We start from the raw sequence: 26,634 nt of genomic DNA on the forward strand, positions 1-26,634 counted from the left end.
TCATGCAATCAGCCAAGAAGTAGGACTTGAATTAAATTCCTGCTGCTTCTAATTCATTCTATTGGGAGAAGGGAAAAAAGGAAAAGGATCTAGAACTAGAAAAGACTCTATACATCATTTAATCAAAAAAACCCTAATTCATTTCAGAGGAAGAAAATTAAGCCATAAGAGAACGTGCTCAAGGTTAGACAAGGGTAAAGTGGCAGCATCAGAATTTAGATCCAGGTCCTCATTTCAAATACAGATTCTTTCACTATAAATGTTGCCCCATCAGTTAAAAAAATCTATCCATTTTTTATTTTTCTACTTTAGGACACTTTAGCTCTTACCTTAATTAGCTGTGTATTTTCTTGCAAAGGATTTTTATTTCAAATAGGAATTACCTAATGACCATTTCATGGATGAGAAAGCAACCAAGTTAAATAATTTGTGTATGGTAGCCGAGTTTTTTTTTGTTTTTTGTTTTTTTAGCAGCAGAAAGCAGTCAGTTCAGTCAATGAGTATTTATTAAGCTCCTACTACATGCCAGGCACTGAGCTGGGACTAGAGATTGAGATTTGCTGCTATTTTTTTTTCCTGAAACCTAATCAAGTACTCTTTCACTATACCATAAATGTAGGTATAACAAGAGCATTTGAGTCAGAAAGAATGAAATACAGAATGTTTATCCAGAAAGGTTTCATTTTCTAAAAAGCAATTCATCTTCTTGCTATTTTTAGATACTTAAAAAAAGGAAGTCTCTCCCCATAAGGTTTTACACTTAAATATAAAGAGATTATTCAATGAATGAGTCATGTCTTAATTATTTTTTGTTATGACATGTTCATTTGGTTGCAAATACATGACTGATTCTTTGTACCATATAACACAACAACTGTTTGCAATGTTCTCTCCCCAATATTCTACTAACACTCTCTCTCTGCCCCCCCCTTAGATATTCTATACCAACATGGACATTTTCCTACTTCTATGGGCCATATAAGGCCTGCAAAATCATTTGCTAAAGCAACCTCCCACTGCTTGAGTTCTACAAGTTGATAATTTTCCATGGCTATCAAATGATGTTAAAATAATCAAATGGCCATTGGTGGGGAAAAAAAAGGTTCCCCATCCCTTAACTTACCAAGTTTGAAATGGTTATATTCCTTCAGTATTCTGCCCACTCAATCTGTCAATGATCAAGGCTCTCATACTTACCAGCAGCAAGATTAAAGTCAATAGAAAGCATTAAAACCATGATTTATTAGCATTTTCTACTTTTTTTTTTTTTTTTTTTTTTGGCTATTCTGCCACTATCACTTTAGAAGTGGCAAGGAGCTACCCAGGACTCAAGGACATTTTAAAAAATTATTTCCTTTGCTTCAACTGTTTCTATGGCAAAAGACTTCATTGTCAAATGGCCAGCCTACTAGTGACAATCCTATGATTATATGCTTACTATAGTTGATTCACAAAAGAAAGCTACAAATTAGAAAATTTTTTAAAGAGCAGAATGTTGTTTTTTCGAAATGCTTCTTTAGTAGACAAATCTTTTTGCCTGTCATAAATTTGATAGGTTATTTCATCACATGAATGACTAATGCAGGAATTCAGTAAAATAAGTACTTTGCATTTTCCACTTAAATAGTACCTTCTGTCTGTCCCAAATGTCAAAATACTCAATAGGCAATCAAAAACTCTACATCTCAGTACATTTCCTAGCACCTTTTAGAATAGGCAGTCAAAACATTATCATCTGTTTATCCATAATAAAGAGATTATCGAGGACCCCTGAACTATCACTAAATGCAGGACCAGACATTGTTGGGCAACTCTATTCCCTGCCTAATGCTATTTCTGCGTCATAGTTCAAAGGTAGAGAAGAACAATTTTAGTCAAGAGGAAGTAAGTCTTGCAAGGGCAACTATTTTGACAATCCCAATGCCTATACCCATTTCTGAATCAAGGTTTAAGGTCAGGGAGGAGTACCTTTGGTCACAAGGAATCAGAAAGCCCTAAGGGGCAATATTGGTTTGGTCAACAAGTCATTTGGGAGCTGAAGATCCAATAACACTTCAGATCCCAAAGGATTGAGGCCTTTTCTTTAAATCTCTTAAATCTTTTAATTTGTCTACCTACAAAACAAGTAACATCAATTACTAAGTACTGTTACATTATCAAGGAAGAACCAAACTATTAATATCTGTAAGATTATATTTACATAATTACCTTACATTACAATTACATTATATTACATCTGTAAGGTGTCCAGAAACACAACCATCAAATTTTCTGTAAAATGCTTAAATTGTAATGAAGTAAAAATACTGAATATTTTACTTATATCCTATCTGCATCCAAAATGATTTGAGTTAAATTATAGAACATGAATTTCCTAAGCTGTCATTTTGGTTTTTCTGATGCAAACAAGATGGTAAAAATATCTAGCAAAACAAATGAACAGTGTTCAGGAGAAGTCATAAGTAACTACAGTACATTTGGAGTTCAACTTATAAAAGATGACTCATTCTTGGAGCAAGAAGCAAAAAAATTGCAAAGCTCCCCACCTCCTTGTCATATATACTGGTAGGAGGTAATAAAAGGAGAATGAAGCGTACTTTAGAGATCAAATAGTGGAGATATATTAAAGACCCATAATATCCTATTATTGCCCACAGTCCATCTGAGTAAAAACCTAAGTTTTTTTTTCCCCTTATATAGTACGACTATTCATACTCAAAGCCTGCAAAGAAGTATTGATCCTTTCTTTTCCAGGAAAATGTCAGCTTTTCATTTTAGCAGTCCTTTTCAAAAGGACAACAAACAATTCCACAGAGAAAAAGGGAGTAAAAAATCCTGAACATCCTTTGTGGTCAAACTGAACAAGATTATTGGTAGTGTAATGGGTGCACTGCCAGGCCCAGAGTTAGCAAGAATGGACTTCAAATATAGTTTCAAACACTTACTGTTTGTGACCCTGGGCAAGTGACAACCTTTGCAGGTTATAGCTTCCTCAAATATAAAATGAAGAAAATAAACATCAATAACACAGCTAGGCTGTTGTAAGGATCAAATAAGATAACATTTTTTTAAAGTGCTTAGTACAGTATCTGGCATATAGTAGGCACTACATAAATGCTTATTCCCTTCCCTTTACCACTGACAAAAACAAAGTACTATTCTAGAATTGAAAAATAATTGGATACCTTGAGAGGGCCTTTCAAAAATAGTTATTTTGTGTATCACTCTCTTCCTGGATGAAGGCTAGAAAATTCAGCACAATGGGGCAAAAAAGCAAATCATATAATGAAGGATAACTCATAAAATCAATGTGATTTAAATAGCCTTAATAGGACTACTTTTGCAGCTGATATATAGCTACCCATGATCAGATTGAGTTTTCAAAATTTAAAATAGGAAACAAGCTGTGAAACTAAGAACAGCAAAGACATGCAAAAGCAATCCTTAAAACAAAACAAAAAAAAAAAAAAACCTTAACATTTAATTCAAATTACTCAATAACAGGTTTGCTTAACAATATTATTAACCTAATATAATCTTTGTTAAATCTTAACTTATTCATAATTATTCAGGCCTCTAATGAACTAGTTTAGAACTTCTTCACTCTATCCTTTTCCCTACTTTTGGCCTTCATGCTGTTCTTTGATATTTCATGTTAATTCTTAAGTTGTTAATTTAAAAATCACAAAAACTTTACTACTGGCAAGGTTCATCTGGGCAAATTTTTTTTTTAAACTGAGGCAACTGGGGTTAAGTGACTTGCTCAAGATCACACAACCAGGAAGAAGTGTCTTTTTTTTAAATGCTAGATCACAGTGTTTTCATTTGTCTGACTTTTTTCTCTTATTATTTATTTTATTATATTAATTTTAATAAGTTATTTATATTTTTATTATTAAGTAAAATATTTTATTGTTTCCATTTTTGTCTGCCTTTTTCTTTATTAAATTTTTCTTTTTCTTTTGAAAATATATGGACAGATAGTTTTTCAACACTGACCTTTGAAGAGCCTTGTGTTCCAAATTTTCCCCTCCTTCCCCCTCACCCCCCCTTCCTTCCTCCTCCCCTAATTGGTAAGCAATCCAATATATGTTATACATATTAAAATATAGCACTAAATGTCTGAGGCCAGATTTGAACTAGGTTCTCCTGACTTTAGGGCCAGCTCTCTTATCAACTGTACCATCTATCTGCCCCTAAATTTCCTCTTTCTTGTAACTGAGGGTAACTGGAGCCCTGAATGGTAATACAGCTTGCTAATTAGAGACAAGCCTAGATAAAAACCTAATTCTCTGACCCTCCTTCACAATTCTTTTCACTATCACATGATGTTGAATGGTTAAAAAATAAAGTATTCAGTCAAATATTTTTGCTAAAGTCACATTTATATAGATCAACGATTTCTGAGTTTTATTCATTCAAAGTACCTTATACCTTTCTTTCTGAATTTTTGTTTTCTTTCCTTTTATTTTCCCATCTATTTTCTCTCTCACCTTGAGAAAAAACAACCAAACAATCCTTTGTAACAAATACATAGACAAGTAAAAGAAATCCCCTAATGGTCATGCACAAAAAGTTTCATTCTCTGTATTTTAGTCTGTCATGTCTGGGTTATCATTCTTTTATCTTCAGTCCTCTAAAATCAGAGTAAAATATATGTTTTAAAAATTGCATATATTTTAACTTGTATCAGATTGCTTGCTGTCTTGGAAAGGAAGTAAAGGAGGGAAGAGGAAAAAGATCTAGATCACAAAAGTCTGACAAAAATGAATGTTGAACAGTTAAATAGTGAATATTTTTGTTATTTATTTTTGTTTGGGGGAGGGGATCTTCAGATATTTCTGATTCGATCAATAACATCCTCTGTTTCTACCACAATTAATAAATAAATAGAAATGAATGTTGAAAACTATCTTTACATGTATTTAGAAAACAAAATACTAAATCTCTGAGATATTCATTTTACAATATTATTAAATAGTATCAATTATTCTCCCAGTCTTATTTTAGCTGCATTGATTTTGGTTGTGCAAGTTTTAAAATTTCATGTAATTCAAATTGTCTACTTTTTTCTTCTATGATCTTTTCAGTTCCAAGTTTGGTCATTAGCTCTTCCCCTTTAGAACCATATATGTAATTGTTTAATAAATTGTATACTTTATCTTTTCAATCAGTCTCTCAAATTACACACTAGCTCATTTTGATGATTACTGCTTTGGGGTATAGTTTGAAATGCAGTATTAGTACACCCATTTCCTTTCTCTCCCTTCCCCCATTCTCCCTTTGAGATTCTTGACCTTTTCTTCTTTCATGTATTCTATTATTTTTTTCTAGCATTATAAAGTAATACTTTGAAACTATGACTGTCATGGTTCTGAATAAATATTAATTTAAGTAGTTTGGTCATTATATATATATATATTGGCTCATTCTAGTCATGAGCAATTACTACTTCACTAATTATTTTGATCTTTCTTGGCATAAAAATATTCCCTAGTTATGTGCTTCAATAGACAAACTCCCAAGTATTTTACATATTTTGTGGTTGAATCATACATATGAAAATTACCTCTTCTCCTTGGGTTTTGATGGAAATATAGAAGAATATTGATGACATAAGTGGATTTTTTAACCTGCATCTTTGCTAAAGTTTTTAATTTTAGATGAGTCTAGGATTCTCAGAATCTATCATGACATCTGCATAAGGTGAGCATTGTTTTCATTTTTCCTATGTTTATGCCCTCTACTTCTTTTTTTCGTTTCACGGCCACAGCTAGCACTTATAGCACTATAGCAAGTTTGCTATAGTTTCAATGGATATTCCCCCTTTATTTCTAAACTTGACACTTAATAATTTTATCTCTATCACACATGATCTGGCTTTTTGTTTTAGACTTTTTTTTTGCTCTATCATATTAAGGTTAGTCTATGTTTTCTAGAATTATCTAATGATTTCTGCTAATCCTATTCTAAACCCAGATCTGCCTGACACTGGATGTATATTAAAACATTTGGGTTTCATTATTGGAGGGGCAATCAATCCTGTATTTATGACCTATTTCCGAGTGCAAAAACTGGTAAGAAATATACTAATATCCTCAACCATTATTACTGCTTTTTTTTTTAAAGGGCATGCATGACATTCTAGTTTTCCAGGAATCTACTTAAAATCCCTATCTCAGGTGGAAGCCTCTATGGAAATACCTGCTCCTTCCTATTTGTCCTATCAACTCCATTGCTACAAAATTCCTATCCTATTGTACCTTATCCTGTCATTATGCACCTAGGACAACCATTCTAATAGCTTCCCTTCATCTTACACATGTGCCCAAATTCAAGAAATTACATCATGTCCTGTGATGAAAAGAGCCATCTACACTCAGAGAGAGGACTATGGGAACCAAGTGTGGTTCACAACACAGCATTTTCACTCTTTGTTGTTTGTTTGCATTTTGGTTTCTGTCTCATTTTTTCTTTCCTTTTTGATCTGATTTTTCTTGGGCAGTAAGATAATTGTATAAATATATCTAGATATATTGGATCTAACATATATTTTAACATGTTTAACATATATTGGATTACTTGCCATCTAAGGGAGGGGGTGGGGATAAGGAGGGAAAAATTTAGAACACAAGGTTTTTTAAGGGTCAATGTTGAAAAATTATCCATGCATATGTTTTGAAAATAAAAAGCTTTAATAAAAATAAATCAAAATGCTAAACATGTAAAAAATTTACATTGTGAAATATTAAATTCAAAATTTATATGAATTCGTTGTCCCTTTCCTTCTATATATAACATCCTTGAGGATGAATAGTGATAGGCAATTTAATAAATTCTTGATTAACTGACCCAAATTACAACCCCTCCTTTTCCTAGTAGACTATCTCTATAAAAGACATATATAAATGTGTGTACATACATATATGCAAATATAGGTAAAATGTATATATACATACATATATGTTTATATGTACACCCACATATGTCTATACACATACACATAAGGGGGGGGGGGGAAAAACTAATGGCCAAGATTCTGGGGCTTGGTGTAATCTTTTAGAGAGAGAGTATTATCATTCTGACCTATATCTTACTATTTATTAGACCCAGATTGAGTCAGGAGAAAAAAAGTGTGGCTGATGACTTTGCACACTCTCCCTCACTTAAATCCAATCTACTTCTAAGCCACAGCATCATCGTCTCAATGTCATGGTCCTCTGAGAATGAAGGACTACATTTGTGGGTGTAAATTTTATGATTTTAACTGTGTAAGAAGCTCTTGGTGATAAATTTCCCTCCTGAAATGCATAACCACTTGTTCTAGTCTTAGAGAGATGCTTGAGGTAATAAGACTTCTAATGACTTGCTAAGTAAAGGTCACAAAGTAGGTCTCAGATGAGTCACAGACAGATGCAATTCTATCCACACTACAACCACGTTATCACATGTGAAGAATCCAACAGTGCAAGTATTCCAATGGGTAATATCCCCTTTTATACCCAAGTCACCATTTGGGAGAAGAGTGCTAAGAAAGGGAGAGGCAAATCTGATAACTGCCATTGGTATTTTAGTCACAAAAAATTATAGTCAGGATGGTCTTTGAGATGCTACAAATGAAATAAGATTTCATTTTCTCAAAAATTCTGATTTTGGCATAACAGATTATGTTAACTATTTTATAAGCATGAAAAGGATCAAAAATTTTGCAGGGGGTTATTCCATGATTTGATCTATGATGATACCACTCTGAACATGCACAATCTTGTCTATCTTGGAATCCAAGCAAGGTCAGATCTGATTGGTACTTGGATGGGAAGACCACCTGGAAACACCAGCTGCTGGAGACTTAAAGAAGGCAACAGGGTGATTCAGTGATCTCTCGAGCACTGAGCTAGCTGAGTCAGGAAGATCTAGTTTCAAATCTGGTCTCAGACACTAGTTTTGTCACTCTGGGCAAATCACTTAATCTCTGCTTCAATTCACTGGAGAAGAAAATGACAAATCATTATCATTGGCAAGAAAACCCCATTGATAGTATTGACATGTAATCAGGCGATGATGTCAGACATGACAGAACAACAAAATTCCAAGTATAAAAATGGAGAGGTTTCATGATCTAAGTTAACAATTCAAAATGGGGAAGTTTTTATTCTGAATGTTGAATTCTATTTAAATGAGGGCCTGTACACTCTGTTACTTTTTTATTGCTCTGGGAAGCTACTATATGAACTTTTGAATATATAGGAAAATTGTACATTTGCTGGACATACAAAACAAGTCATATAAATCATAAGTTTGGATCTAGTTCTAAATCTGATTTAGGAGGAAAAGGGGATGGAGAGGAACATCAATAAAAAAAAATGTAAATGGAATCTTTTCAGAATATGAGCACATTTCCATTTGAGAGATAATTCAACTTCTTCCCTACATACTGTCAGTTAAAAATAAATCAAAGGATATTATGTACAAAAAACAAGTATATGTACATGTTAACATTAAATCAAGGTTTTCAGAGAATAAAATCATCCACAAAAATCTTAGAAAAGAAACCCATTCAATAATGAGTTTCTTCTCAAAATGGGTTACTCTGAATGGGAACTGCTTTGAAAAGTACCTTTCCTCCTTGTATGTACTTTAGAAATGTAATTTTTTTAAAGCTGCAGTGACATTTACAGGACTTTATTTTTAATATAAAAAGCAGCATGTACTTTTCTGAGTGTACCGATCCTTAAAAAACAGGAAAAGACCAAGAAACTAAGCCTGAAGACATTTGACACAGACTAATGAATTCAGAAGAAGGATTAGCAGTAATTTTGGCTTAGACCTCTAGAACAATCTCACTTCCACCCACTCTACTCAATTCTGACCCATAACAGCACAATTATACCATTCTTAAGCTGAAAATGGACAAACTTTGCCAATCACAATATATTACACTAAATTCAGCAAAATATCTTGACTGGGATTTGAATACACTAATTAAGTGTAACTGGAACATTACTGTGACTTAGATCTGAACAAGAATTCAGAGACAAAAATTATGTTCAATTCCATACTCTATCCCTTCCCAATTTAAATCAGTACTTTCTTCATGGCATGGTATTAAAGTAAATTCGTAGTTAGATTAAAAAAAAATTGTCTGCTGCATAACAATTAACGGTGTAGTGTATGAGTTAAATACTATAAATCTGTCACAAGACACTAGTGCATCTTTCTTTTGCTCCAAAGAAAAGGAGGTAACTTTAAAACTTTACATAGTTAATAGTTATTTGTAATAAATAGATCTCAATCAATTTGATAATGCAACACATGAGACAGTGGAATAATGCATACTCTTATGAAATTTTAGTAATACCATTTCTGGGAATAAATTAGCAGGTAAAGAGGAAAAAAAGGTAAAAGGCTAGAATGAGAAAGACATAACTGATGAATCCAAGATAAATTAATATATATGTGTGTATATATTCTCACGCACAAATATATATATATATGTATGTCTTTATGTACATATGTATATGTATACATAAGTTTATATTTGTATTAAATTTATGGTTTATTCAAAAAGTTAAAAACAAAAATTATTTTTCCTTACTGCTGTTCCCATTCACTGGTCAAAATTTGGTAACTGTATTACAGAAAAAATGCTAATCTGCTGCGGATTACTCCTTCTGTCACTGAGACCTTTTCCAGCAAAGCAAGAGTTAAAATTTCCCAAAGACTCAATAATTCAATTCTAACATTGACTGAGCCACTGACTATGCATTAAGCTCATATCAACATTGATATGAGCCTAATGCATAGTCAGTTATAGGTACTGTGGAAAATTAAAAAAAAAAAAAATCAGCAGGTCAAGTATCTTTCTCACAATCAGAAGAATGTCTCTGGTGTTAGGGAGAGAACAACAGGTGGGGATTATTAGCTTAATAATTATTAAACAGAAGGAAATTTTAAAAGGAAGGATAATGGTAAGACAAAAGGCTGCCTGAGGGATATTATTGGACATGTGATTATGATAAAAGGAACAAGCAGAGGATAAAAATGGCAAATGGAATGCAAAAATGTGAGAATCATCTAATCTTTGAAAAAGTTTTCCAAGTGACAGCTTTGCATTTTTTCTGGAAAATAAAACCCCATGTAACTACAAATAATTAAAAGCTACTTACCATTCTAATACAAAAGGGAGGGGGTTAAGGGAAAATCTCATATTGCTTTGGTATTGTCCAAGTTTATGTCTACACTATTGTTGTATTTCTGTATCTTTAGTTTGTTTCTGATTCTGCACATTTCCAGGAATTAAAAAGATAATGCTCCATTTAGCAAGTCATTCTGCTTTAGCAGTGGCAAATTCTTAGTGCATTAAAGTATTCCTAATGAAATGAACCTTTAAAAAAAATAGATTCAATGGAATGCCTCTATTCAGTTTTCAGATTCACTCAGGGTGAAAGATAGATCCAGACTGACATATTGGTTTGTCCTCTCTGGAAACTAAATTCAGAGTAGAAATAGGCCAAGTTCTATTTGAAAGGACTCAGAATTTGCTTTTTCTCTTCCATTAATTCCCTTGATCACAATGAAATAGGATTTAAAAAAAAAATGTTCAAAAGGGCAGCTAGGTGGTTGCAGTGAATGGAGCACCAGTTCTGAAGTCAGAAGAACCTGAGTTCAAATCTGTTCTCACTTAACACTTCGTGGCTGTGTGACCCTGGGCAAGTCACTTAACACCAATTGCCTCAGCCAAAAAAAAAAAAAAAAGTTCAAAGAAGGCTACTTAATATTTTAAAAAGTTACACTTTTCACCATTGACTGCTTTAATTTTTTTTTCCCTCGACAAGTTAGTTGACAGTAAGTCAAGCAGCAAAGTTGCTTCCACTGACTTATCCCCTAAAAGGTCAAAAGCAGTTGAATTCCTTTACTATACTCACCTAATTCTGTACAAACGCTTTTTTAAAGTCCAATTTTGTACTACCCTAAGGCTCAGTTTTAATGGAAACTCCAATTAGCTGAAGGCAGTATAGGAAATGGTTAAAGAAATGATGGTGAAGTCCTAAAAAGACTCACTCAATGAACTTTCTTTCTGTCTTGGAACATACCAATGTCGACCTCGAATTCCTCTAACACTTATCCATCTCTTGAAAAGAGATATTGTTAACAAGGAATGACATACCATGAAAAGTTCCAGCTTCAGTTTTGGAAGGATTTCTTGCTAAACAAATTTCATGAGCTATGGACATTTCCTCATACCCTTTAGTTTATGTTGCACTAGGCCCTAATCTCTCTCCTGAATTCCATCTAGTCCTTTATCACCATCCACCCCATCATTACTTTCAAAGTGGTTATCTCACAGGCAGTTCAAACGCAACATAACAGAATTCAATCTTTCTCCCAAAATACCTCTTTAAAATGTCTTTTCTGTTGCAAGAATCACCACTACAGTTCAAGGCACCTAGGTTTGTCACTTCAGCATCACCTTTGAATTCCCACTCTCACCCACTACATAGCCAGTTTGCCAGATCTTGTTTCCATCTCCATGATGTCATTTGGCTATATCCCCATTTCTTTATTAATATATAACACCTTAGTTTCAGGACCTCAAACCTTTGGCATAGTCTTACAAGAGCCTCATGAATGGTCTTCCTCTCTGAAGTACAAACCCTCACTACCAAGTGATCCTCCAATTACCCAAATAATTGTTCTAAGGGGTAGGGCTGCTTATGTCCCTCTCCTTCCTACTTCATAATTCCAAGAGCTTCCAATTCTCTATAGGATTATATATAAATTAATTTAGCATTTAAAGCTCTCTACAATCTAGCCTCTTTTTATCTTTCTAGTTTTCTTCAGCATTATTACCTACCACTTAATGTGCAGTCTGACCACATTGACTTATTTGCAGTTTCTGAGCAAACATTCCATCTCTGTGTCTCTACTCTGGCTGACCCTCACGACTGGAACGACCAGAAGTCTTCCCTAAAGTCTGTAATGTACCAATATGTGGACATGAAAATTCATTAAAACATAAGTGCATTGAAGGCAGGAGCTTTTTTCTTTTGTACTTAGCCCGAAATCTGGCACATATTAATAAGATTTGTTGATTTTTATAAGCAATAATTGTGAATAAATAGTCAAAGGAAAAATACTCTGTCTTCATGCTTATATATATATATATATATATATATATATATATATATATATATATATATATATATATGTGTGTGTGTGTGTGTATGTATTTGGCAAAGTAGCTAATTCTCAATAGTGCTTAGTTTTTAAAGCCCTACATTTCTGATCCCTAGTGTTTTTTTTAAACTAACCTTAATTACATTTCCATGTGAAAAAATTCAATATTGACCTTAAATTTCCCTAATAAGGAAAGAAAAAAAAGTTAAACTTAGTTTGATATGTAAGCTAAAGGGAAGTTTTTAAGCAAAGACTGAATTACTCCTTACTGACTAGGTTAGATTTTATAGTGGCCAACCTTCACAGACAGGGATCAGGAAGACTTGACTTCAAATTAGGCCTCAGATATTTTACTAAGACTCACTCTCAGTTTTTCCATTTATCAAAGGGCATGATAATCATAGTACCTATGTCCCAGAGTTGTTGTGAGGCTTAAATGAGAAATTTGTTAAGTACCTAAAGCCTGGCATTTAATAAAGGCATGTTCACTTTTCTCACAGACATAATTCTTCAGATACTGGCTGGACCAAAAAGCCAATGAGATTAATAACCTGAGATGCTGTGATTTAATTTCATATTATATAATTTTCTTATGAATTCTCTTATGTCTTGAATAACTTTTATTATAAAAATTGGTGGGAACTATAGATAGGAAGGGAATTCTGATCTCTGCCTCAAATGGTTAATTAACATCAGTCCTATTCCATTCCAACAAAGGACAGATATGAGGTGACCATTTACTACATTACACTATTTCTTTAATGGCAAAGGTAGAAAAATGTGGCTGAATAATGCTTTGTCATGATTTGCTTCTTTCAAAAGTATGAAAAGAAATGTCCTAATGGACCACTACAAAATATATAAAGAATGTATTATTCTACATAACTACTATGCTATAACTAAGAATTCATGGCAGCAGTTTGCTTTTACAGGACTCAAATCGGCCACAAGGATACATTAGTTTGGAAATCTGGCTGTCCTTAAAATAGAACTGGATTTAGGTAAACCTGACAAGTTCTCCTAAATGGTATGTAAAGTATATATCAAGCTCAGATCTAACATTATTTCTGCAGGTTCTAGCAAGATCAAATTCAGAAAAGGAGTAGATCACTAGATACAATTAAGCTCTAACCCCTGAAGTTAGTTGTTTTGGGTATATTTTAATTATTGAAGAAAATAGGTGTTTCATCACACAGGATGAATCAAAATGCCCAATGAATTTTTTGTGCTATTTTCAATCACATTTTGTAATACACTAGGGGGAGCAGGCCATACATCAGTGTGTATTGCTGCTGCTTACCAGCAACAATCCTGATGCCTGAAACCTATTTCTGTCCTTTTTGAAGGGAGGGGGAAGAAGGGCAAGAGGGAGAGAGAAAGGAGACAGGGAAAGAGAGGGAGAGAGGAGAAAGAGGAGAGAGGGAAAGAAACAGAGACAGTGGGACAGACAGAGAGAGAAAGAGAAGTACAGAGGGAGGGAGGGGGGAAAAGTGAGGGAGAGAGAAGATAGGGAAAAGGGGGAGAGAGAGAAGAGGGAGAGGGAAGGAGAGAGAAAGAGAAGGAAGAGAAAGGGAGGGAAGGAATGAGGGAGAGAGAAGGGTAGAAGGGAGAGGAGGAAGGGAAAATGAGATTTCTGGAAAGAAAACATCTCTTGAAATACTACAGTGACCTTTTAAAGTCAGCTTAATAAGCTTTTATTTTCTAAATGTTTACTGCTGGGAAAAATGAACCATAAGACGGGCTACTTTGTTCCTGCCTTTATTAGTATGTTTAGGTTCTAGTTAGCACAAATACCATATACATGAACATGTCAAGTCCCCTCTTCCCTACTGTCAAAAAAAATAATAATAATAATAAGGATCAACTGTACTCACTTCGGAAGGCTAAACATCTTAAAACTCAGCATTTTAAAATAATTTTCCAAATGGTTTTAGACTTTGGCTTTCACAGGTCAAATACATTTATAGATGAGGTTGGGACCATTCAGTTCTGGACAGAGCAGGGCTGGGACTTTATCATTTAGGCCTTACATTCCCAGCACCTAACATAGTGCCTTGGCCATATTAAAGCAGGTTGAATTGAATCAAATAAAAAAATTTAGCAAAGACTATGGTGAGATATGACTTCATAGTTGGGACAAAACTGTCATGTTGGATTGATTAACTTGCCCAACTTCAGAGCTATAGTAAAATATGTTATAGAAGAAGTTCTCTATCTAGGAACCAGATACCCTAGATAAAAGAAAAATTACAGATACAGTGCTTGGCATAAAAAGTCAACTTGATGGAAGTAATGGTAATAGTAGGTCTGAATAATTTGTAGATGTAGATATAATTTACTGAAATTGCTCCACGATGCAATATTTTCCCTTCCAGCCTATTTAACTATATAATTAAAATGGTCATTCCTGTAGTGCAGAGGAAAAGTAAATAGAGTTCTATATGCCTAAGAATTAAAAGGAAAAACAAAAACAAAAACAGATACTCTTCCACATGTTCTCTCATCACCTACGACACATTTCAAAACTTTTATTCTCTATACTCAATTTCTTAAATTGTTTATCCCTTCCCCTATCAGTTCCTGCCCCACCATTTCTTTATGCCATTTCATTTTTACCTGCTGAAATTCTATTTGTTGATGTTTAGTTCAAATGTTATTTCCACCATGAAGTCTTACCTGATGATGTTCTGTCTCCAGAAGTGATCTCTCCTTCCTCTGAATTTCTATTGCTCCTTGTCCAGAACACCCACATGACATGTCACACATAGTGTTATATTTATTTATACGCTTTTTTTTGGCACATCCCTGAAACTTCTACCAGATATTTGAAAATAGGAATGGCTTTTATTCATTTTTATAGCTCCATAATCCAGCATAAAGCCAAGCACTTAAATAGGTTTTGAGTAAATATCTGACTGAATGAAAGTAATAGGAGTAGAAAACTCATAAGATATAAGTAGATAAAATTTTCCAAGTTTTATCCCTTCTCCCCTCCTCCCCCAATTCCCAAAGCAAAGACATTTTACTGAAATAGCATGGTTAAAACATTTATCCTGGAACATCACTACTGCCATAAATTTAGAGCACACTTTCCCACAAATATTTGCCCCAACCCAATTCCTTTTGATTATCCCAACAGTCACTTTTACCTCATTTAACCCCATACACAGGTTAGAATAAAAAGAATGGGTAACATAGCACTTAAAAAAGAAAGCTGCTGACTTCCATTATAAAATATGAATTAACTTCATTAACTTTCGTCAAATTTTGGGCCTCAAGATAGGTCCCCTTCATACTAGTCATTTGTGAAAGAGAACTACACAGTAAGTCAAGGAAGTATCTGGATTCAAATCTCATGACCACAGGCAGGTCACCTAATCTCTGAATCAGTCCTTATCTGTAAAACAAGATTACAAGGTTGCTCCGAGGTAAGTGATTTTCAAACCTTAAAGCTGTGACTACCTCTCTCAATTGGCTGCAACTTTGAACAAATCATTCAAATACCTTGAGTTTCAATGTTCTCATCTAAAATGAATGCATTTGAGCAGCATCTCTAAGCTCCTTTCCCTTCTGGATATAACATCATCTAATGTTTTTAGAAGTGAAAGGGATCTTGGAGAATATCCAGTCCAAGAACTTTATTTCACAGATGAGGAAAAACCAAGGTCCAGAAGGAAAATAGGAGCTGTCATTGATCTATTTATAAAATAAATAAAAATTATAAATATATATATATATATAACATATATTGTATATATTATATCTTACATATAATATATAAAATAAAAATTATATATTGGCATTATTTTTATTGTACTCTTGTAACATATATGGCCTTCAGCTGAGTGTAGGGAGGGAATAAAAGATTGTATAATTAAATTATTTAACTTGTATAATTAAAGATTGTGCCATTTCAAAACTACTCTCCCCACCTCAGAAAAATATTGAAGAATCATAAGGATATTAGACAAGAAAAGCACCCAAAGTAAATCTTCCTTTTCCTTCTGATAGGCTTAATCCCCAAAGGCCCAAGAATCAAAAGAATTATAACAGCTCTTTAAAAAATATCACTTCAGTTAGCAACATTTCCTAATCTATGAGTTTACAAAGCTTTTTGTTAATAAATTATCTTTTTTAAAAAATCCTTCCCATCAATAAGCACTTACTGAGAGCTTATGCAAAGTACCAATGGAATAAGATATATAAAACATGCACCTTACCTCAAAAAGCTTAAAATCTATTCCAGGAGAGAAGACTAACTCACAGGTTAACTAGCAGCAAACAATATAAGATAATATGTAATTAGGTGCTAAGTAACGTGACAGACACTAAAGATCAGTAAGCATTAAATACCCACTATGTAATCCAAGGTACTATCCATAGTTAATCTTAGCAAGGAAAATTTCATGGAAACCTCCAATTTGCTTTCTCCCATCCTCATCCTTCTAGCCCCAGTCACTTTAGTATGGCCATAAATACAAAATTTTGAAGTACAGACACTTGTAGTAATTCAAAATAAGGCAAATCCAATTAGGATGATAGCACAGAATGGAATAAGAGAAAAGATACCAGAAACTTTCTTCCATATAGAAAATTTGAATGCTTCAAGTTGAAATTCCAGTCCTTTCTTCTATGCTCAATTCCCAGTGGTAGCTGAAGACATTAATTGTATTGGTCTGAATGGAGGCCACACCCCTAAAATGAGATCTTTTTGGAAGGAAAAAATATAGGTAGATATCGAAATTAAACATGTTACAAATCTGCCTCTAAATTTTATACAAGTCAAATTTAAATTCATATAATCATAAAATAGGTGAAGCAACTGTAATGCACAAGGCTCTGAGCTACACACTGGAGTCATGAAGAATAAAAATATGAGCTAATTTCTGCCCTCAAGGAGCTTACATTCTAATGTGGGAATATAACATGTACACAAATAAGAAAATTCTTTGTAAATTGAGGAGGGAGGATGCATAATTCACAATTGGAACAAACAGTAAGTGAATTACCCATCCTTTTATTCATCACATAAATTGAAATTTCTTTTCCATTATTCATAAAATCCAGCTTATTTCAATACCTCTTAGTAGCATGAATGGTGGTTAAGAACGATTCAATTTTGAACAGATCATTTTGATTCTTACTTTTGTGCTCTATAACTTCTTGATATAATTTATGGTTTTTTTAAGTTAGATCATGAATATATTTTTACACATTTTTTCTAAACTAACATATAGGATACATAGGTACATAACTGAAAAACTTTATACCATGTATAACAACAATCTTCCTGCTATTCCCTTAGCAGTCATTACTAATAGTTTTATTTAAAAAAATAATTTAGAGATAAAGTTTCTATTTTCAAAACTTATGCATAGTTTTCAATAGTCACCCTAGCAAAAGCATGTGTTCCTTTTTTTTTTTTTTTCCCCATTCTTCCTTTCTCCCCATTCTCTCCCCTAGAGGACAAGTAGTCTAATATATGGTAAACATATACAATTCTTCTACACATATTTCCAAAAACGCTACACAAGAAAAATCAGATCAAAAAGGAAAAAAAACTGAGAAAGAAAGCAAAATGCAAGCGAACAACAAAAGTGAAAATACTGTGTGTCATCTTAATTATTTTTGAAGACCACCTTCAGGTCTAACAATAAATCAAATTTTATCACTACCCTACTATTCTTACCAGCAAAGATAATAAAGTAGCTAAATAAATATTTTTGTTTGTCTTCCATATCTTGAATTCATCCCATTTCTTAAGAATAAATGATTTTAAGAGAACTGTATTGATGAATTTTATCAAATGTAGAAATATTAAGCTTACTCCCAAACCAACATTAGGTTTTCTCCTTTTTTATTTAATATTAAGTGCTTCCTTCACTCCTTTCAATGCCATTCTCTCTCTCCTTCCCACCCCCAACACCCAAAAAATGACACATTGTGTTGATAGAAAAATTATGTTAAGATAAAAACACAAACCCAAGGGCTCCAAAATCTGGGGGCTAGATTTCTGAAGATTCAGAATGTCATAGTTTACCACCTGAAAAGTCTTCAGATAGAATTTGTTAGACATGTTAAGGAAAAGAACTAGAAAGAAGTGCGTATTCTTATTGCCTTCCCTAGCATATTTTTAATTATGATTTCTTCAAACATTTTGGGAAATCAACTCTCAAAGCAATAATATGCAAATATAATATACACCAAGTGTTACTTATATTCTATTTGTCTAACAAACTGATTCCCAATGCACATTAAACTTGAAAACCCTATTGATATATTTTAATTTTTCAAGAAATGGCAATCCTACAGAGCAACTCATTTGGGATTTTTTTCACTTCTGGATGCTTTAAGTCCCAATCTGAATCTCTAAATTCTCATTTGCAAATAGATATACAAAGGAGAGAGGGACCTTCTCCAACTTATCTTTTCTGGTCAAAAACTCAGTGTGAGATATTCCAGATTTAACAAAGCCTTTGGGTTTTTTGTTTGTTTTAGAGCCAAATAAGTTGTCAGGAGGTTAATAAAGAGAACAAAATTATTTTGCTCTATTTTCTCTATTATTTCTGTTAAAATAAAATTACACAGATGTTTTAAGTCTTCCATACTGAAAGTTTAAAGATTACACAAGGTAGTTCAAGTAGAACATCATTTCTGAACACACACTGGCAGGCATAAAAAAATCTTAATGTCTGTTAAGTGGCTTATTTCTATAACCACTTTGGAGCATTTTAAACTAAATGTTTATCCCTAGGAGGCAATGAAGTAAGGAAATAAATAGGGTGGGATATCAACCTTTCATTTTTGACTGTGAAAATTATAAAATAACAAGAATCTCCAGGTTAAAGAAGAGACATCGTTAAGAACCTTGCATATAATATGGATAGGAATGTCCCAGTGAAAATAAAGGGCTGAAGAATACAAATGCTTGAATACTTTTCATGCACCACATTTAGTGAAGTTTAAAGGGGAATCCTGAGTTAACACGGTTGCTTCTCTGGAAAGGTTTTCCCATAAAGCTAACAGATGGGCAGGAGGGGGAGGGCAGAGGGTGTCAAGAAATAAAGGAACAGTGTGAGATTCTGATTGAGTCACTGTCTATACCCAGGAGACTAAAAATCTTGGTAACACTGCATATACAATACCCTCACTCAATTCAATCCTTCTGGCAGCTGCAGTGATTACAACTGAGCTGTGAAAAACCATGTTTGTAGTGGGTTAAAAGCAGAGTTTTCCTCACCACTGCCTCTGAAGGCGCCATGCAGACAACAGCTGCACAAGGTTGCCTATTTCAATAAGACAGAGAGCTTGCAATTAATTAACCACGTACTACAATATTCTTCCTAAGTCCTTGAAACAATTAGATGTAGAAAAAGTGTGTAAGCAGGTGAACAGGAAAGAAAAGATGCCTGGGTTATTACCATCTTTGACAAAATCTAATTAAAGGAAATTACTAACGTGGAGGAGAGAGACAACGTGTATCTTTAGCAGGCGCTTAATAAATACTTATTGATTGATATACTTTAGTCAAAAAACAATCACACGGAAAAGCGAGACGCAGGTTGCAAAGGCATCGGGCACAGTATATTCTTCAAAGAGGAAATCTTCTTAAAGTAGGAAGCTTTGGTTTGGAAAACAGGTACAGAGTAGATACCTGATATCTGGGGTAGAAGAAGGGGTGAGGGGAAAGAGGAGACAGTTCAGATGGTTTTTCCCAATTGAGAATGCAACATTCTGCTTGAGAAACCTGCTGCTCTACAGATACCGCATATCGCAGGGGGCGGGAGGACGCAGGCAGAAGAAAGGCTCCAAGCCCTAGACCCTCCCTCCTCCAAGCTTTTCCAAAGGCAGAGAAAACGTGGCTGATTTTGTTTTTCTTTCTTTCTTTCTTTCTTTTTTTTTAATCCGTCTCCCTCTTCTACAGCTCTCAAATCAACCCTTTGCAAAATAAAATAAATAAAAATCCCGATCCCAGCCAGCCCCAGCTTCTTCCTCGATTTCCGCAGTGCAGGGAACCCCCACGGTGTAAACCGCAACCGCCCCCCCCGAGCAAACCACCTCCTTAATGCAGAGAGCCCAGAAGCAGCAAAAGCTGCAGCACGATGCAGCCGCACCCCCCCTTCCCCAAACCTCGAGCTCGCTTACCTTCCCCAAGACCCACTCAGTGCATTTTCCTCCTCCCGCGGCTCGGAGAGACCTGCTGCAGCAAGTCACTCCCCAGCTCCAGCGGAGACAAGGGGTGGGGAATTGAATCGGTGTCCTAGCCCACCCCCCCACCTTCGCCCAAACCTCCTTCCCCCAACCTTACAGTTACCGCATTCCCCCCCACCCCCACCCCCCTTTCTCCTTATTCCCTCCTCCCGAGCTCCAGCTGCGGCAGCTGCTCCACTCACCCAGCTCGGGCTGTGCATGAAGTCATCTCCCCCCGCCACCTCCCCCCCTCCTCACTCCATTCCTAGGCATGGATCACCACACTCAACTGCCAGCCACAGGGGGGAGACTAAACCTCTCCAGTCCCCCGGGAGCGCGCTCCCCCGGAGAGCCTGCGCGCTCCGATGTGCTTTACCCCCAATATATACCCCCTTAAAAATAAAGCTGCAAGACTAAAGAAGAAAGGGTAATGGTTGAAAGAGATTTCTCTCTATAAAGAAGCATTTTTCTCCCTAAGTCCTCCCCTGGCATTCCCGATGGATAGCTCCATCAGGCAAGAGTTTGGCTGGTCCTGGGGTTCCCTCTCTTGCACCCCAGTCTTTATTATAATGTTATGGTTTTTTTCCCCAACTTGGATTTTGAGTTCATTTCAGACCTTTCCAACAAATGCACGAAACATGCACCCGATTCCAAACATATTTATAAAGAAAAGGTCCAAATGTCTTCCTACACGCTTCCAACCCCCCCCCCCCCCCCCCCCCCCCCCCCCCCCCCCCCCACTCCCATTCCTTACGCCCCTACCCTCCAAAATTTGCATTCCCACCCCCCTACCCTATTCCAAATCCTATCCCCACCCTCGATCACTTAAAACAATAAAAACAAAAACAGAAAACAAGGAAAAAAACGTCCCCAAGTCACTCACGGTAGCGAAATCCATCCTGCAACAGCCAGGCGTGAGTCTGCTGCTGGTAACTGCAGAGCCGCAAAGAGGCGGGGAACAGAACAGAGAGCGAGCAACCTGGAGAGCTGCCCTAAGCAGAATGGGACGTGCTTCTCCTGCTAGAGGGGGACCTGCAGAAGCAGGGTGGGGCCTTTTCTCAGCCTGACAAGCCGCAAGTGATGGGAGTTTCCCCTGCTGGTGTCCCTAGCATTTGGCAGCCCAGAGGTCTGCACCACTTCCCACCCCGCTGAACATTCGGGAAGCTTAGAGCCGCAGAAGAGAGGGCAGGGGAAGAGAGGAGGGGGACTGGAATCGGGTGGGGGTAAACTAGCCCCTTTGTCAAAGGGGTGGGTGGAGTTAGGGATTGATCGTTTGCATAGATGAGCCTTTGCTCTTGGTAAACTGCTGCAGGAGCAGCTAATTCTTCCAAGTTAATTGGATGTATCCCCAAACACCAACAGCTAGAGGAGTGGGGCACAGGGGATAAAACCTGTGGGGATAGCTTTGCCCCAACCTTTACTGATGAAAGAGGAATAAGACAGTAAGTACCTTTCCCATTTCCATCTGCTTTTGGCAGAACTGCAGGTACACTGGGTCTTTGATTTCCAAGGATTTGATGGGGAGAAAAGTAGGGGTCTCTAATACTACACTGCATTTGATTTGGTTAGGTTTCCTGTGGAGTTAACTGCAAATGGATCAAACTCGCTTTCCCTCTCAGCCCAAGCAAAATACAGGGAGAAATTTCAAAAGGGAAGCCTGATTCAAAACCCCCCCAAAATACAAAACTTCCAATGATATATCTGGGAATCAATTAACCAACTTATGCTCAAAACCTATATAGACCAATTTACAAAAGCCTCTTTAAATAAATGGTGATTTCAGTAACTGGAGGAATAGTCAGTGCTAGTGGGCTGGACCATGGCGATAAGATTTTGTTTTAAATGACGACAGTACCTAAATGAATTCATAGGGGCTATGCCAATTAAACTACCCATGCGATACTTTATAGAACTTGACAAAATAATTACCAAAAGGCCATTTTAATATAAAAATGGTATTTAAAAAAAATCCGAAACCTAGCATTAATTACAATGGGGAAAGTACTAGAAGCTTTCGTCATTGCAGGGAAAAGCAGACTTCAGGGGACTGCAGAAAGACCAGCTGATGAAATGAACACCTCCTCCATTTAGCTGGCTAATACCTGAAATTCAAAAAAGTAAAGAATCACAAAAACTCAGTTGGAAGGGACCTCAAAGGTCACTTGTCCCAACCTGTGCTTGAACAAGAATTTCTTTATACCATTCCAAGTCATCCAATGTCAGTATAGAGCCAGTTAATACTGGGAACCTACTCCTGAAGCAATTTTCTAGGATTTCAAAAGACAGCCCTTAACAGAAGCTTAAGCCTGATGAATCATTTTAAAATGAAAATATCCCTTTAAGAGAGAACACACAAAATCCCACTTTATGGCTCATTATGTCTTAGTGTAAATGGCTTGACCACAAAATCTTCTTGTTAATTTAGATCACAGAAAGAGCATTAAAGCCCTGAATGTCTGAAAGGAGAGGAAAAGGAATTCTCTACCTGGAGCAACAGCAGCAAGATTCTTTTTATTTAATATCCTTCTCACAGAAATAGGGATATCCTTATCACAGTGTTATAAGCAAATGTGGGGTGAGTCATTGTTGGAGACTGTAGCAATTCATGCTTAATGTAAAGGTTGTATTAAATAAATCTGTGATTTGATTTGTATAGCTTTAGGCTTGGGACTTCCCAGCTAAGCTTCTAGAATGAGCAGACTGTATTTGCTGATGTATAAAGCATCCATAGGATGCTTTTTCTGCAATCTATATGCTGCTCATATAATCTGTCCTTTGATTCCATTACTATACTGAGGCCATTCTCTCCAATATCACCAAGGATCTCTGAAAGGCTAAAGCATAATCTTAATACTCCTTGAACTTTCCTTAAAATAACAAAAATAAAAACTTTAAATCATATTAAAAACAAATATCTTACCTTAATGGGAACTGATGAGGCCCCAATGCTTCCTAAAGGAGAAATTGAGTCATCAGGAATTTGGAAGCTTCATGCTCAAGTTAATGTGTAAGGTGGGGAATGAACTAATAATTGTACTCTTTTATTTTATTGACATGACCCAACCATGAAATCAACAAACATTTTCCCAAGTATTTGTCATCCTTTATTTTTAAAGAATTCTTTGCAGTTGTATTAAGTCTTGAAAATATTCTGATAGATCCATTCTAAATGTTTTATGCATTGATTTATGTTATTTTTAATAGAACTATTTTTTCAATTATTTTCTCCCATATTTTGTGATTTACATATATATGGATTGTAATGCCATATGGAAATACTGTTTACTTTTGTGAATTTATTTTGTATCCTACTTTACTGACCGTATTGTATTAGTTAGTTCTTTTATTGATTTCTTTGAGTTTCCTAAATAAACCTTCATGATATCAGCAATTAATGATAATTTTGTTTCTTCTGTGTCTATATTTTTTAACTTTAATTTCTTTCTGTCCCAAATTTCTAAAACTATCCCAAATAAAAGCTAGAAAAGGCAATACTTGTTTTACTCCAAATTTATTGGAAAAGTATCTAGTTTTTTTCTTTATTGAAAATATTGCTAGATTTTGATATACACATATATTTAAGTCTAGACAGATTTATATATACACATATATGTGTATGTCTGTATGCATAGGTGTATATATATGTATGATTCTATGTATATACATCTAGATCTATATTCTTTTATCATAATAAACTTTTTGCTATGATTTTGTCAAGATTTGTGAAGCTCTATATCTTTTTTAGTAGTTTGATATAGCATTAATTCTGTTAACTTATTTATCATTTTTATTATATTGACAAGGCCCAGTATTAGCATTTATTATTCTTCAATTTTTTTCTTTATTCTTGATCTCTTTAAAGAATATTTTGTAAGTGTATATAGTTAGACTATGCCTTCGTTTATTGTCATAGATATTTCATGCATTTTGAATGGAACATCCTATTTTTTTGTTTCTTTTTTCATATAAGTATAGCTTTTGAAAGTATATGTGTATGTGTGTTTATTTTCATGTGTAATTTAAAGATTCTAAGCCTGTTTTGTAGAATTTTTACTCTTTATACTTTGGCAAAGGCTCTACATCTATTGATAGTCATTTGATTTTGAAAGTTTTTGCTTTGAATGATTTAATTATGTTGCTTTCTCAATGTTGAACTATTCTTGCATCACCATTTTAAGTCCAATTTTGTCCAAATGAATAATTATTTCTTATGTTATTGTATCAGTATTTTTTTCTATCAGTATTCAACATGTGTGAGTCTTCAAATAAGACTGAATAGTAGTACGTATGTTAAATCCTACTCTAATACTCTAATAAGAGAATGCTATTTAAGTAATATTTATTTTTTTGTTTCAATCAATGTAGACTCATATCTAAATGTATTAAAAAACTATGTTACAGCAGGAACTAGATTTGTTTTTTTAGCCTTGAGGGAGGAAATTTTGAGTATTTGTCATCTTTATTTTTAAAAGATATTTTATAATTGTGTAGAAGGTCAGAACTCTGGAGAAGAATACTTGAAACAAGGTATACATAAATCCATCAGCATAGGAGGTATTAAACAACCCTATAGTAATATAACACAGACTAGTAGTGATGTAACAAACATGAATCAACATAGTGATATAACAAACAATATGAATATGCATGTCCATAAGTCCTAGAGATCTATTATTTATCTCCTTGGAGATCTATCAAAACCAGTCTATTGTCCATTACTTCATATGTCAGGGAATCCAATAATTCCTGCAGATTGAAGTCCTACAACAGTTTCATCATACAATTTATCTCTTAAGCATAACTTGAGATAAATTTAATACTTTAAGTATTTTATGCATTGGTTAATGTTATTTTGAAGAGAATTATTTTTTTCTATTATTTTCTCCTATATTCTATCATATTCATGTATATATATTGTGTTTTATGCAAAAAAATGTTTATTTTATTTTCTATGATTGCATTGAAGGAGTATTAGAGAAAAATTGTTCATTTGCTTAGTTCATGGGGCAGAATTTAAATCAGTGGATTTAAGTTATACGGAAGTTAATCATCTCTATAAGAAAGAAAATTCAAGCAATCAGAGCCACCCCAGTACAAAATGTATTTACTTCAGGTAGTAATTTCCCTATTGAGGAATTGAGTGTGTATAAACCCACTTGTAGAAGATGTTGAAAAAGGATCCATGTTTCAAATATGGATTGGCCTAGAGGTCCTTTGAGATCCTTTCGTATTTTTACTTCCTGTGATTCTATTATTATAGAATCAGTATTTTTCTAACTCTTAATATTAGAGTAGAACTTTTCATAGATTATGGTGAATTATTGCAGGGAAGTTTAGATGAATCCCTGGACCACAAATAGAGTAACTTCCTGGGAGTCCAGGAAATGACTTCATAAACTGACTAAAAACAGTCAAGGTTTACATATACTGGCTAATAGCTATCTTTAATTACTAAAACAAAGCTGCAATTCCAGGCACTGTGCTTGGGATACAATGTCCAATGGAAAGCAATGAGAGGATATTAAGACAGTATGACAATAGATAAATGCATATAATATATATGTATACACATACACACACACACACATATATATAGATTTATCTGTATCTATATACACACAGAGAGAGAGACAGACAGAGAGAGAGAGACAGAGACAGAGAGAGAGAGAGAGAGAGAGAGAGAGAGACATACACAGAGAAAGAGAGAGAGAGAGAGAGAGACTTTTGAATGAAAATAAATGGGAGTATATTTGCAATGGATTGCAAGGATCTGAGTAGGCCCAGTATAAGAAGTCCTACTTGAGCTGAGCTTTGAAGGATGCTAGAGATTTTAAGAGGTAGAATGAGGATGGAGAGTATTCTAGGCATGAGATAATAGCTTTGAAAAAGAACACAGAGTTGATATAGAATACTCCAAGCAATCAAAAGTAGACCAGTAGGTCAGAATGTAGGGCACGTGAAGGTAAGTAATAGGAAATACTTCTGAAAAGGAAGGCTAGAACCACATTAAGAAAGGCTTTAAAATACAGACGATTGTACTTTTATTTCAGAAGCAAAAGGGAGACATTGAAACTGCTTGAGTAGGGAAATGACAGACGTGCTTTACAAATGTCAATTTGGCAGCTTTTTTTAGAAGTTGTGTAGGGGAGACAAGTCAAGAAGGTCAATTTGAGGCATCCAGTAGTTCAGGTGAAGAGTGGAAACCTGAGCTCAAGTGACTGTAGTGAGTGGCAAGAAGGGCATTGGTTATGGTGAGTGAGGGAATAA

The 26,634-nt window shown here is 34.8% G+C and overlaps 1 protein-coding gene across 3 annotated transcripts in view; it reads right to left on the reverse strand.

Annotated features, from left to right (window-relative positions):
* The window catches only part of PKIA (cAMP-dependent protein kinase inhibitor alpha), a 71,337-nt gene extending 49,813 nt beyond the window's left edge, over positions 1 to 21,524 (reverse strand). Inside the window, exon 1 of one of the 3 annotated variants that reach the window (XM_023495956.2) lies at positions 21,251 to 21,524. In XM_023495956.2, the coding sequence (XP_023351724.1) occupies positions 21,251 to 21,265 (15 nt within the window). In that variant the 5' untranslated portion in view covers positions 21,266 to 21,524. Of the gene's footprint in view, positions 1 to 20,322; positions 20,459 to 20,570; positions 20,639 to 21,250 lie in introns of those variants that run through there. The other 2 variants (XM_031946238.1, XM_031946239.1) reach the window with 2 other exon arrangements.
* Between the last annotated feature and the right edge of the window lie 5,110 nt (positions 21,525 to 26,634).

The sequence above is a fragment of the Sarcophilus harrisii genome, chromosome 1, assembly GCF_902635505.1.
Source record: "Sarcophilus harrisii chromosome 1, mSarHar1.11, whole genome shotgun sequence".
NCBI lineage: Eukaryota > Metazoa > Chordata > Mammalia > Dasyuromorphia > Dasyuridae > Sarcophilus > Sarcophilus harrisii.